General features: G+C 39.4%; 1 protein-coding gene across 1 annotated transcript in view; it reads left to right on the top strand.

The window, feature by feature from the left end:
* Positions 1–6,353: 6,353 nt before the first annotated feature.
* Positions 6,354–14,762, top strand: part of Larp1b (La ribonucleoprotein domain family, member 1B) — a 67,926-nt gene continuing 59,517 nt past the window's right edge. The window contains 5 exon segments of the mRNA XM_013034875.1: positions 6,354–6,368; positions 6,792–6,850; positions 7,243–7,302; positions 11,377–11,551; positions 14,365–14,505. Coding sequence (XP_012890329.1) covers positions 7,261–7,302; positions 11,377–11,551; positions 14,365–14,505 — 358 coding nt within the window. The 5' untranslated portion in view covers positions 6,354–6,368; positions 6,792–6,850; positions 7,243–7,260.

The following is a 14,762-nucleotide window of genomic DNA, read 5'->3' on the forward strand; positions in this document are numbered from 1 at the left end:
CCCAGAGTTCAGGCCCCACAACTAGATCCCCCCAAAAAAGAATAAATGTATAGTGCCATGTACCTGTACCACAGGTACTCCAGAAGGTTGAGGTCCGAGAATCATTTGAACCAAGGTGAGACCTTCTAAGTAGTAAAATAAAGGGGAAAAAATAATGATTTGAGTATGTAGATCCAGACATTATTTAGGTCAAATGAGGGTAAAAATTAAGGATTGTTAAGTCAGCATTCTAGGATACCTGTAGAATTCATTCTACAAAATAGGTTATTCTTAGAGAAGGAAGGATATTTACTATAATAGCAGACTTAAACCAGTTCTATTCTGGCTAAATTTAGGTTTACTGATAAATCTTATTAATGAGGTAAAAGAATTCAATCCACAGAAGTTTGGCAAAAGGATTATTTTAAGTATTATAGAAACATTATGGGAAGCATGAAGGAATTTAGTACATGAATCATGTATTATCTCTACTTTAGAACCTGGAGATGTATAATTGAGATAGATTCTTGGTGCCTCATTATTGTGAGATACCTTTTTTTTTTTTTGGATCGGTCCTGGGGCTTGAACTCTGGGCCTGGGCCTCTGTCCCTCAGCTCTTCAGCTCAAGGCTGGTCTTCTATTCCTTGAGCCACAGCACCACTTTTGGCCTTTTCTATTTATGTGGTGCTGAGTGATTGAACCCTGGGGCCAGGCCTTATGCATGCAAGGCAAGCACTCTACCACTGAGCTACCTCCCAGCCCCAAAGCTTTGACACTTATATATAGGGAACAATCATTTTCTTTTGTCTTTTTTTTTCTTTTGTATTGGGGATCGAACCCATGACGTTGCACTTGCTAAGCAAGCACTTTGCCGCTGAGCTACATCCAAGCCCTTGAGATGCATTCTTATAAAATATTATCTGATAGTTCTGGTAGTGTGTTGTTTGTGGAAATCAAGTTGAAGCACTCTTGTTCCCCATTGTTTTCAGTTAAAGTGTTCACTTATCTTTTTTTTTTTTTTTTTCCTGACATTGGGCTTAATTTTGAAGTTCTCACATGTTGTGCTTTCTACTTATGGCGGGTGCTTTACTGTTTAAGCTATTCCTCTGGTTACCTACCACATTTTCCTAGTTATTTGGAGATAAGAGTGTTTCTCTGAACTTGTTTTTAAGCTCTCAGCCTCTAGAGTAGCTAGGCTAGAGTCACTGGTGCCAGTTTAGCTGATTTTTTTTTTCCTTGTCAGTTGTGGGGCTTGAACTCTGGGCTTGGGTGCTGTCCCTCAGCTCTTCAGCTCAAGGAGAGTGTTCTACCACTTGAGCCAAAGTACCACTTCTAGTTTTCTGGTGGTTAATTGTAGATAAGAGTCTCACAGACTTTCCAGGCCAGGCTGGCTTTAAACCCAGTTCCTCATATCTTAGCCTCCTGAGTAGCTAGGGTTACAGGTGTGAGCATGGGTGCCCACTTTAGCTGACAAGGCTAATTTAGCTCTCCTCCTCCTCCCCCAGGCTCCAGGCTTGACCTCGGGTAGCTTTTCTACTCAAGGCTAGCATTCTACCACTTGAGCCACACCTCCACTCATCTACCTTTGACCTGTTGATCAACTCAGCAGTTTCAAATTTCTTAGATGAAACTGAACACTGTGGATGTATACCTTTCCATGGTGTGGAAGCGGAACATCACAGGGTACTTTTAGTTTAAATATTGCTTATGCATGGAGAATTTAACTCTTCTTGATTACATTTTTAGACTATTCTTAACTATTCTTTGTGTAATCCAGTCTGGTGATTTACTTAGATTTTCCCCTTTAATCCAATATGGAACTGAGGTACTGTTGATGAGTTTCTTTTGTTTTGGGTTTTTTGTCGGTCATGGGGCCTGAACTCTGGGCCTGGGCGCTGTCCCTCAGCTCTCCAGCCCAGGACTAGCGCTCTACCACTTGAGCCACAGCGCCACTTCCAGCTTTTTCTGCTTATGTGGTGCTGAGGAATCAAACCCAGGGCCTCATGAATGCAAGGCAAAGCACTCTACCACTGAGCCACCTTCCTAGGTCCTGTACAGGTCCTGGGTCTTGAACTTAGGGGCCTGGGCACTATCTCTGAGCTTTTGTGCTCAAGGCTAGCCCTTTACCACTTGAGCCACAGCTCTGCTTCCAGCTTTTTTGGTGCTTAATTGGAGGTGAGAGCCTCACAGACTTTCCTACCTGGCCTGGCTTTGAGAAGAATTATGATCATGAAAATTAAGGTGATTAACCCTTGTATTGCAGGATTTGAGTATCCAAACTCTTAAAAATAGTTTTTTATTTGCTGAAATTGTTTTAGGAAGGGAGAAAGGAGTAAGACTAGTAATAGAAAGTGAGAAATTGAGTGGGAATGTCACAATGAAAGCCTCTCCTTGTTTAGCTAATGTTGTACTAGCCAGGTACTGGCGGCTCATATCTTCAATCCTAGCTACTTGATGACTGAGAGATGGAGGACTATAGTTCAAAGCCAGATGCGTCACAAGTCTTCAGGACTCCATCTCCAAAATAACCAGCAAAAAGCAGTTGGAGAGGTGGCTCAAGTAGTAGAGCCCTCGCAAAGCAAGCAAGAACAAGCTGAAGACTTTGACTTCAAATCCTATTACTGCCCCCCCCCCAAAAAAAAACAAAAAAAACTTTCCTGCTAAGCCATTTTTCCTGACCTGCTTTGAATCATTTCTCTATAGATTTCCACAGCTTAAAGAAGAGTATCTTAGAAAAGGGGAAACAGCTTAGTGCTGGAGCAATTACTTCATTTTCATGATCCCCGGACCACACCAACAAAAACTGATTATTGATATATTGTTCAGAAATGTATTGAAAATAGAATAATGAAATCTGTTAAATCATTTTAGGAAGGAGAGAAGAGGGTAAAAGAAGGAGTGAAAGTAACTGGAATACATTGTATTCTGCTACACATGTGTCTTGTAAAATGTGTTAGAGATGTCTCAAGTTTTCCCCACTAATGTATGCTAAGAGTAATAAAGAATTGTCTACTGGCATGTAGTGTGCAACCATTGATGTTTGAAAAACAGAGATATATGGATCACATGCTCGTGTGATATATTTGTTTCTAGGTTTTTGAGGGAAAGGTATTTGAGCCTGGACTCTGGTGGCTCATGCCTATATTCCTAACTACTCAGAAGGCTAAGATTTGAGAGTCACAGTTCAAAGTCATCCCAAGCAGGAAAGTCCCTGAGAGTCTTATCACCAAGTAAGCAACAAAAAAAGCTGGAGATGGATATGGCTTAAGTGGTAGAATGCTAACAATGAGTCAGAAAGCTCAGGGACAGTCTCCTGGACCTGAATTCAAGCCCTAGATCTGGCCCACAGAAAAAGGAAGGAAGGAGGAAAGGAACCATAGGTTTTTTTTGTTGGTTGGTTGGTTGGTTGGGTTTTTTTTTTTTTGCTATTTTAGAAGGGGAACAATTGATTGGGATTGAAACTATAGCTTTGTACATGCTAGGCAAGAGCTGTAGGGCTCAGTTATATCCCCAGCCCAATGTAATGATTTTTAAATTAACAAAAATATTCACATCTATATGTTACAGATACTTTAATTGCATTGTATATTGTGAAAGTCAGAGTGTTGGCTTTGATTTTGTGTGGTCAGAGTAATTGTCTTCAATTTCTGATTGTGCCATAGTAATGTCTAGTTTAGCTGGATATGGTTACCGAGGAGTATAATCCCAGCACTCAGGAGGCTGAGGCCCGGGGATAGTGAGTTGGAGGTGAGCCTGGACTCTATAGACAGTGAGAAGCCAGGATGTTTCCGCTTCCCTTACACCCTCCCCCCAGCTGCAAGCAATCTAATTAATTTATAATAAACATAAAATTTGCTGAGATAACCTCTTATGTTATTTTCCATTAAACCAAGTAGTTTGTATATAGCTCTATTTTATAATGTTTACTCATGAAATCAGCAGCATTTGGAACATACTTTCCATGTTGTTGAGGGAAATATCTCCTCAAAATTGTGTACCAGGTAACCTAGATGATTTTTTTCCCCAGTCCTGGGGATTTGAACTCCGGGCCTGGGCACTGTCCCTGGGCTTCTTTTGAGCTCAAGGTTAGCACTGTACCACTTGAGTTACAGTGCCACTTCCAGCTTTTTCTGCATATGTGGTACTGAGGAATTAAACCCAGGGCTACATGCATGCTAGGCAAGCGCTCTACCCTAGATAATCTTTAAATACTATTTTGTTGTAGTTTGAACTCAGGGCCTGGCACTGCCCTTGGGCCTTTCTGCAGGAGGCTAGCAGTCTACCACTTGAACCACACCTCACTTCAAGCTTTTTTGTTGGTTAATTGGAGATAAGAGTCCACCACTTTTCTGCTTGGGATGGCTTTGAACTACAATCCTCAGATCTGAGTCTCTTGATTAAATACTGTCTTTATTAGGGATTTAGACCTTTTTCCTTCCCTATGGGCTTCTTTTTTTTTTTGTTTTTGTCCTAGTTGCCTGTATTTTTTTCTCTATGGCATTTAGTTTTTCTTAACGAAATATTTAATCCAAATGTACATGTTCATAAGTATGCACTTAGACATATTTACATAAACTATAAAGACATAAAAAGCAAACCCTGTGTACTTAACTATAGTTTAAAAAATAGAATGTAAAGTTAAAGAACTCTTGAATGTTCTTCCTGATCTCATCTCTTCCCTCCCTTCTCTTCCCATTTTGTCTTCCCCTTTCTTTCCTCCTTCCCTTCCCATTTCTTCTTCCCTCTAAACCATCCCATCCTCTTTTTAAAATTAGCAAAGATTTATTTAGTATGTCAGGGCAAAGTTGGGAGAAATAGAAAGGGGAAAAAAAACATTCCTCTGCAGGAGTGGCAACAGAGAAACTCCTGTTTTTTTTTTTTTCTTTTTCTTCTTTTTTCTTTTTTTTTGGTGGTTGTGGGGCTTGAACTTGTGGCCTGGGTGCTGTCTCTGAGCTCTTTTTTGCTCAGGGCTAGTACTCTACCACTTTGATCCACAGCACCACCTCCAGCCTTTTCTGTTTTGTTTTTGTTTTTCTGATGGTTAATTGGAAATGGGAGGCTCAAGGAATGTCCTGCCCGTGCTGTGATCCTCAGATCTCAGCCTCCTGACTACTAGGTTTATAGGCGTGAGCCACCATCATCTAGCTCTTTCTTGGTTTTGTTCTGTGAAACTCAGTTTTTGCCTCAGCTTCTGCAGTAGTTAGGATTTCTCATATATGATGTCACTTCTGGCTGCCTTCTTCCTTTGATAAGTGTTCTATATCTTAAACATGCTTCTAGATTTTTAACCTACTTCTAGATTTCTTTAAATTTATCTTCAGCCAGTCCTGGGGCTTGAACTCAGGGCCTGGTCACTGTCCCTGAGCTTCTTTTGCTCGTGGCTAACTCTCTACCACTTAAGCCACAGTGCCAATTCTTTGTATGTGGTACCAGGACTTCATGCATGCTAGGTAAGCACTCTACCACTAAGCCACATTCCCAGCCCCCTACTTCTGGGTTTTTAAAACTACTTATTCTCTAGATTGGCTGTTGCTTTTTACTGTGTTGTGTTATCTATAGATGTAGATCTCAAGTCTGGTATTGGTTTTTGAGACCAGGTCACAATATTTTATTTTGTTTTCTTTTCTTTTGGGTCCGGTCATGGGGCCTGAACTGTGGGCCTGGGTGCTGTCCCTCAACTCTTTCATCTCAAGGCTAGCACTCTACCACTTGAGCCACAGCACCACTTCCGGCTTTTTTCTTTTTGCTTATGTGGTGCTGAGGAATCGAACCCAGGGCCTCAAGGCAAGCGCATGCAAGGCAAGCGCTCTACCACTGAGCCACCTGGTTCCCAGACCAGGTCACAATATTTTTAAGGCTGGCCTTGAGCTCACTATATAGTCCAGGCTGGGCACCAATGGCTCACACCTCTAATCCTAGCTATTCTGGAGGCTGAGATCTGAGGATAGTGGTTCAAAGCCATGTGGGGCAGGAGAGTCGATGAGACTCTTATCTCCAATTAACCACCAGAAAACTGGAAGTGGCTCTCAAGTGGTAGAGCACCAGCCTTGAACTGAAGAGCTGCGTCCAGGCCCAGAGTTCAAGCCCCACAGCCAACAGAAAAAAAACAAAAACAAAAAACAACTTGAGGTCTTAGCCTTAGCCTTCTGAGTATAGGGATTGGGATGATTCCATCTGGTCATCTTGCCAGATAATGAGCCAAACAAAAAGGCAAAATAAAAGTGATCACCTCATCTTCATGAAGCATTGTATTGGTTTTTTTTTCTGTCAGCCACTATGCTTTCATTCAGTATAAGAACAAGTGATGATGCACTAATGCCCTTTAAAATATCTTTTTTCTTTTTGAGGAGACAGTGCTAGGGATTGAACTCGGGGCCATACATGGCTAAGTAAGCAAGCATTCTTATCATTGAGCTACATTACCAACCCAAGTTACTGTCTTTTATGGCTTGAATCTGGGTACAACCTGTTAGAGTTGCCAAACCTGTTGTGTCCTATAATGAGGAGTTTAGTCTTTTGACCTATTTTTCTGAACTTAGTTGTATAAGAAAGAAAATCCTAATAGAAAGTGAGTTGAACTTAAGTGATATTTCTGATTTTCTCTTGTAGTCTATTTGATTGGTATGCCAATTCATTTGTGTGTATTGTAACTGAATACTTCCTACTTCTTGGTTTGGATATGGCTAATTAATCTGAATCTACATATTAAGTATTTTTGATGTCTTTGGGATTTTGGCAATATTACTGGAGTAATATTTACTTTGCTAAATAGGTTGAATGAAATGATTGTAACAATTATGTATTTTCTTTAGAGCTCAGTTCCCCAAAAATTATAAAAGCAGGAAAACTCAAGACAAAGAAATCCAACAAGGTATGTATTTATAAGAAATGATTCTTAACTATATTAATTTTGCAAGTTCTTTGGGAACTAACTCATAAAATTATTATACGTTTTCTTCTAATTATATCATTTATGTTCATTTAAAGATACTCATAATCCCCATATGCCACTATCATATGAATCTCAATTTAATTAAAATCATTAAATTCTTGAAGTTTGATCATAAGACCAAAATATTTTTATTTTAATATGTTCTGTGTGAAACATTTGAATTAATGGAGAAACACTGAATTAATTTGGCAAAGGTCTACATATAATTACATGTAGATGATTTTTAAAATTATTAATACTTTGAGCAAATAGTTTTTCTATTTAAAAATTCTAAATATTTGCAGGCATAATACTTATTTGTTACTTTTTAGGCCAGTGATTTCAGTGATATGGCAAATTGGCCAACACCAGGTGAATTAGTGAACACTGGAGTAAGTATTATTTTAAGACATTTTTACATAAAAAAATAAACAGTAGCATGTTCTCATTTCAACATATAGAATTTACTTAAAATCTAAAGAAAGCTGGGTATCATGGTATATGCCTGGAGTCCCAGCACTTGGGAGGCTGAGGTAGGAGGGTGTGACAGGGAGATTATGTCTTAACAACAACAAGCAACTTTCTTTCTCCAGGTCTGAAATCTAAAGAATTACTGCCATGAAGGACATAAAGACTTGATTAATCATTAAGATCACTGTTTTGTTTAACAGTTATCCTGTGGTGCTGCTGCCTATAGTATATTAGTAACCTGGTAGCTTCAAATGTAAACTTTGAGTAAACTTTGCCTATTTTTTAGTAATAATTTTAGCACATATTAAAAATTATGTCAAAATATTTTATTACTTCCATTATTACTATTACTTTGCAATAATGACAGTACATTATTATTACTATTACATTGTTACTAATATAATTTGCCAGTAATATTATTATTTGCTTGAACTCAGGGGCTTTCTCCTCAGCCTTCTTGCTCATGGTTGATTCTTTACTGCTTGATTATAGTTGTGAGCCATTGGCAGCTGCCTCAAAATGTTTTTGTGAGTCTGTATAACTTGACATTTACCCTTTTTATAATTTTACTCAATCCAGACACATTATTTCATTTACATATACTCATCTAGAATTCTTTGGAGGTGACCTTACGTTTGCATGTGGTAGAGGCATATGGTTGTCATCATTCTGTAATACTTACAATAGATTGTGTGTGTGTGTGTGTGTGTGTGTGCGCGCGTGCGCGTGCGTATGCACACCAGTGCTGGTGCTTGAACTTAAGGCCCCTTTCTCACATAACTTTTTCAATCAAGGCTGGCACAATACCACTTGAGCCTCAGCTCTGCTTTATTGCTGGCTAATTAGAGATAAACATCTCAGATATGTCTGCTTAGGCTGGCTTCGAACCTCAGTTCTCAGATCTCAAACTTCTGAGTAGCTAGGATTATAGGAATGAGCCATCAGTGCTTGATGAAGCCTATTTTATATATTAAAATTTGTGCTGTTATGTTTATATTTTCTTTATAATCTTCAATATATGTTAAAGTGCTAACTACACACATGCACACATGGGTGCATGCATATGTATAAATGAATGTGCAGTTGCTAGGTGGTGGCGGCTCACACCTCTAATCTTAGCTACTCAGGAGGATGAGATCTGAAAATCATGGTTGAAAGCCAGCATGGGCAGGAAAGTCCTTAAAACTCTTTTCTCCAATTAACAACTAGACAACCAGAAGTGGAGCTGTAGCTCAAAGTGGTAGAGAATTGGCTTTGATCAGAAAAGCTCAGGGACAGCTCCCAGGCCCTGAGTTCAAGCCCCATGACCTAAAAAGGGAGAGAGAGAGAGAGTGTGTCGGTGTGATCAATGGACTTTTCCCTTTGATTCAGGTAGAATTTCACCATATAACCCAGACTGTCCTCAAACTCATGATTCTTTTATCTTAGCCTCCTGTGTGCTTGGATTTCCACACTTGGCCAACTATGAAAGGTGCTACTAAAATATCCCACCAAGGGCTTCTTAGAGGAGTACCATATATTTATCTGGCTGGCTTCATTTTTTTCATTTGACGCTATCCTCCTTTTCACTCTGTCAATGTACAGTATCATTGGTATATATTAAATAACTTAACTGAAATATGACATAGAATAAACTGCATATAGATACATGAAATACGTAACTTGTAAGGTTTGGCCTAAAAACCATCTCCAGAATCAAAAGAAAAACCATTGCCTTCAAAAGTTTTCTTAGGACTTGTCTTGCATGCATGAGGCCCTGGGTTCGATTCCTCAGCACCACATAAGAAGAAAAAGCCGGAAGTGGAGCTGAGGGACAGTGCCCAGGGCCAGAGTTTAGGCCGCACAGCCAACCAAAAAAAGTTTTCTTATACCCTTTTGTAATTCTCCCTGTCCCATCCATCTTCACTATCTTAGCTGCCACTAATATGTGGTCACTATGAATTAATTTGCATTTTCCATATATGTAGATTTGTGTGGTAGTTAAAACCATAGTTTGGGACAGATGCTGGTGGTCTTCTCCTGTAATCTTAGCTACTCAGAAGGCTGAGATCTGAGGATAATAGTTCAAAGCCTGCCTGGGCAAAAAAGTCCCTGTGAGACTCTTAACTCCAATTAACTATCAGAAAACCAGAAGTGGTCCTGTGGCTTAAAGTGGTAGAAAGCTAGTCTTGAGTGCAAAAGCTCAGGGACAGTGCCCAGGCTCTGAGTTCAAGCCCCATAACTGACCCCCCCACACCCAAAAAAAATAGTTTTTTCCTTCGTTATACAGAGGTTTGAATTCAGTGCTTCATGCTGTTGGGCAAGTGTACTGTTCTGCTGTGTGAGCCACATCTCCAGTGTCTGTTCACTTATTTTAGATGGACATAAGGACTGATGCCAGGTTTTGGCCATTAGAAATACAACTACCATATAAAACTTGGCTATACAAAATTTTGTATGCATATATGCTTGTATGTTTTTTGGGTTAATATTTTGGTATCTCGATCTCCAGTAACTATTTGGCTTTTGTGCTGTGTGTGCATGCACAGGGAGAACTAGGGTATGAGCTAAACACCTGTCCCTGTCCCTCAGGTTTTCACTCAAAGCTAGTGCTCTTCTGCTCAAGACACAGCTCCACTTCCTGCTTTTTTTTTCCTTTGGTTTAAGACCAAGACTCAGGCTCAGTACCTGATGCTTTGCTCATTGGCTAACACTCTAGCAGTGGAGCCAAGGCTCCAACCCCAACTTCTGGGTTTTTTTCTGGTTAATTGAAGATAGATATGTCATGGAGTTCCTGCCCGGGCTGGCTTTGAATCTCAATCCTTAGATCTTACCTTCCTGAGTAGCTAGAATTATGGGTGTGAGTCACCACCAGTACCTGGCTTGTTTAAGAGACTTCCAGACTTGCTGAGAGCCTTCACATACCTCACAGCTGTAATCCTAGCTATTCAAGAGGCTGAGATCCGAGGACCATGGTTCAAAGCCAGTCTGGGCAGGAAAATCTGTGAGACTTTTACTTCCAACCAACCAGCAAAAAGCTGAAAGTGGAGCTGTTACTCAGTGGTAGAGCACTAGTTTTGTTCACAAAAGCTCAGGGATATGGGCTTAATCCTCAGCACCTCATAAGCAGAAAAAGCTGGAAGTGGAGCCATGTCTCAAGTGGTAGAGTGCTAGTCTTGAGCTTTGTCATATATGTTTTCCATTGCTGTATCTTATTTTAATGTTACTAGTGCTCTAACCCAGAGGTCTCACACCACTATCTTATTTATAGCTGCAGCCCTTCCATGTATGTTTGTTGTTTGTTTGTTTTGTTGTGATCTGTTTTTTTCTGGTGTCCTGGCTTGAATAGAGGTTCTTGAGCTTTCTGGTTTTTGTTGTTGTTTTGTTTTGTTTTCTTCTTTTTTTTGTTTTGTTCTGTTGCCAGTTCTGGCCCTTGAACTCAGGGAACTGGGTGCTGTCTCTGAGCTTTTATGCTCAAGGCTGGTGCTCTACTACTTGAGCTGTGTAGCTCCACTTTTGCCAGTTCTGGTAGTTAGTTGATGGAGATGAGAGTCTTACCGACTTTTCCTACTTGAGCTGGCTTCAAACCACAATCCTCAAATCTCAACCTTCTGAGTAGCTAGGATTACAGGTAAGAGGCTATTGGTGCCAACTGTTTTTTTTTGTTTTGTTTTGTTTTGTTTTTCTTTTCTTTTGGTCGGTCGTGGGCCCTGAACTCTGGGCCTGGGCGCTGTCCCTCAGCTCTTCAGCTCAAGGCTAGCACTCTACCACTTGAGCCACAGCACCACTTCTGGCTTTTTCTGCTTATGTGGTGCTAAGGAGTCGAACCTAGGGCCTCATGCATGCAAGGCAAGCACTCTACCACTGAGCTACCTCCCAGCCCACGTTTTGTTTTTAATGAATTATTTTCTCATTTGTTTGGTAATACTTAAGTAGCATTTATTACACAAAATTTTGGATGTTGTAAAACCATTAATGAAAGTGATTTCATTCAGAACATTTTTTTTTTTTTGCAGTCTCAGAGTGTCATCAGCCAAGGAAATAAGAAGCTACAAATTAGAAAAGAAAAAGAAGAAAAGATTGAAAAGAGAAGTAATGGCGAAAGCAAAGAAAATCGGGAAGCAAAGTCAGATGGTCCTGGCGAAAACATTAGTGAAGATGAGGCTCAATCAAGCAATCAGCGAAAGAGAGGTCAGTTCTCTTTCTTTCTTTATTGTTTTTGGTCAGTTGTGAGGCCTGACCCTGGGTCTGGGCACTGTCACTCAGCTCTTCAGCTCAAGGCGAGTGCTCTACCACTTGAGCCACAGTGCCACTTTGGGCTTTTTCTGCTTATGTGGTGCTGAGGAATTGAAGCCAGGGCCTCATGCATGCAAGGCAAGCGCTCTACCACTGAGCCACCCTCCCAGCCCCTCTCTGTGTACATTTTTGAAGAAAGTTGTAGTAACAAATTATTTTAATCAGTTAATCTTGAGTAGTAACCAATATGATTTGTATTTCTTCAGAATCAGTCGTCAGTAATAGTAGCTCACTTGTTCTTACAACACTTACAAAGTAGGTTTCCCCATTTTCTGCATTGTAGTATACGCAAGAAAATAGAATGAAGCTTTATGAAATACAGTTGTAGATACATTCTTAAAGAAGTAGATGATAATTATTCTGTTAATTCTCTGTTTTGAAATTGCTCCTGGGAGAAAATTAAATTCTTCATTTTTCTAAGAGAAAACAGGATAATTGTAGTTAAGTTTTTCCTTCAAAGCACCTTCATTACATTTCCCTATTAAAAGAAACTGGGAAAGTAATTTTTCAAAAGGAAAATTCTTGTCTTACATCGTTTTCAATTTAAAATGTAAGTAATTTTATTGCTATTATAAAGGTGTTACCTAGAGGGTTAACATGTTACAGTTCAGGTGCTGTGTACATTCTCTTTTAGACAGTGTCACCCTTTACTTTCTCCCAGATTTCCCCATCTGTCACTGCCCACAAATTACATAGTTCATTTTCTACATAGTATATACTAAATACCATGATTGCATTTGTTCACCTTTCCCCCCTCTTTCTGTACCCCTCTTTTAGCTCCCTAAGAAGCAGAAGATAAAGAGAGAGAAAAGCACACACAAACACCATTGCCAACAACATAAATAATCTGTGTTTCTGTTTCCTGGAATTCATTTTGATAAATAGTATTTTAAATGTTCAGGAGAATTGTGCCTTTGAGTTCCTTCCCTACTGGTGGTATCTTCCTTTGGTCTAATTCTGTGTATTTGTATGCCTTGAATCCTTGTGTAGGTTATCATGTTCAGTTATATTTTAGATCTTGTTTCTCCATATGAAAGAAAACTTGCTATTTTTCTCTCTGAGCTTGGCTTACCAAACATAACACAGTTGTTCCAGGTCCATCCATCTCCCTGCAAATGGCATCATCTTATTCTAATAAGTAAAATTCCATTGTGTATATGAACCACATTTTTTGGATCTATTCATCTACTGTAGGGCATCAGGGCTGTTTTCATCATTTGGCTATTAGGAATAATGCAGCAATAAACATGGATGTGCAAATGTTTTTATCATATCATGATTTGTAACATTTTGGGTAGATGCCCATGAGTGGAATTGGCTGGGTCATAGGGAAGTTCTACATTTAATTTTTTTTGAGGGACCTACAGATTGCTTGCTAGAGTTAGTGTGGTTATAGTAGTTTACATTCCCACCAACAGTGCACTAGGGTTCCTTTTTTATATGCTTCACTGAAGCTATAGGTTAGCAGGATTTACAGAATATCAGTACTGTAGATACACATTAATAATATTTCTTGTCCTTACATTACTTCGGTAATTTTTGCTTTGCATCTTTTTAATTTTTGGTAGAAAATGTAGATTGCGCAACATAGTGTTTTAAAACCTAAAATCTCCGGGCTTGGGCACTGTCCCTACGCTCTTCAGCTCAAGGCTAGCGCTCTACGGCTTGAGCCAAAGCGCCACTTCCAGTTTTCTAGTGGTTTTTATTGGAGATAAGAGTCTCAGAGATTTTCCTGCCAGGGCTTGCTTTGAACCGCGATCCTCAGATCTCAGCCTCCTGAGTAGCTAGGATTACAGGTGTGAGTCACTGGCACCCAGCTATTATAGCATAACCATAACGTGGTTATAATGTGGATTCTCAGTAAAAGTTAACTTGCATTTCCCTCCTTCCTTCCCTCTCTCCTTTTTTCCCTCCCTTCCTCATTCTCTCCCTCCTTTTTCTTTTTCCTTTTCTCTTCGTTTCTTTCTCTTCTTTTTTTTTTTTTAATGAGATGTGGAGGCAGGGACTTTCTATGTAGTCTAAACTGGCCTTAACCTTGTGAGTATTGGGATTATAAGCATGTGTCACCGTGCTCATCTTTTATTTCCCCTAATAAGGAAAATGCATTATAGCTATTTTTTAAAAAAATCCTGATATATTTTATATTTATCTGTCTCTTAAGTTTTGGGAAACATCACTGAGTAGTAGTAATCTTTGGTTAAGTTCGTGTTTTAGACTGCTCCAGGATTCAGTGTGTTTTTATCACTAGTCTTGGTTCCAGCTGTGTAAATTATGCTATGTAAAGCCTAAGAATCAGATATTAGCAAGAGATAGTGTTATTTGAATTAAACAGAAAGGTGAACACTTCACTTACATGAAATAATTCCAGTGATAACTTGATCACTTGACTTTCGTTTGCACAAACAAGTTTACCAAAGCTCTATTCTGTGTGAGAAGGAAAATGAGTCTTTTGGTACCTTACAAATAATTCCTTTAAAGGCAAGTAAATTATTAAGTGTGTGTGTGCGCGTGTGTGTGTTTGCACGTGCGTGCTAAAGCTGGAACACAAGGCCTAAGAGCTGTCTCTGCTTTTTCACTCACGGCTGGGCTCTACCACTTGAGTTACAGCTCCACTTCCATATTAATTAAAATTTAGAGTGCTTTCTGACTTGCAAAGCTTTAGTGAAAATTTTGTACTGCCATTATGATTTTATTTTGTTTTCTTGAAGCTAATAAGCACAAGTGGGTACCGCTCCACTTGGATGATGTAAGACCAGATAGTCAAGAAAGGCCTGGATCTCGGAATAGCTCAAGATGTCAGCCTGAACCAAATAAATCTGTGCATAATAATAGGAGAAATGATACAAGAAGTAAGTAAAATTCTAATGGAAAAATGACTAAGGAAGGAATTCAGTTTTAATGCTTATTATTTTAAGAACTATGTGTGGTATATTCTTTTGAGGTTAGTTGCAGATGTATCTACTCCTTTAGTCCTAAATACCTTCTGAATATATTTTATAAAAATAGTATATCCAGGGGCTGGGAAGGTGGCTCAGTGGTAGAGCGCTTGCCTTGCATGCATGAGGCCCTGGGTTCGATTCCTCAGCACCACATAAGCAAAAAGAAA

This window comes from Dipodomys ordii, unplaced genomic scaffold, assembly GCF_000151885.1.
Source record: "Dipodomys ordii isolate 6190 unplaced genomic scaffold, Dord_2.0 Scaffold198, whole genome shotgun sequence".
Lineage (NCBI taxonomy): Eukaryota > Metazoa > Chordata > Mammalia > Rodentia > Heteromyidae > Dipodomys > Dipodomys ordii.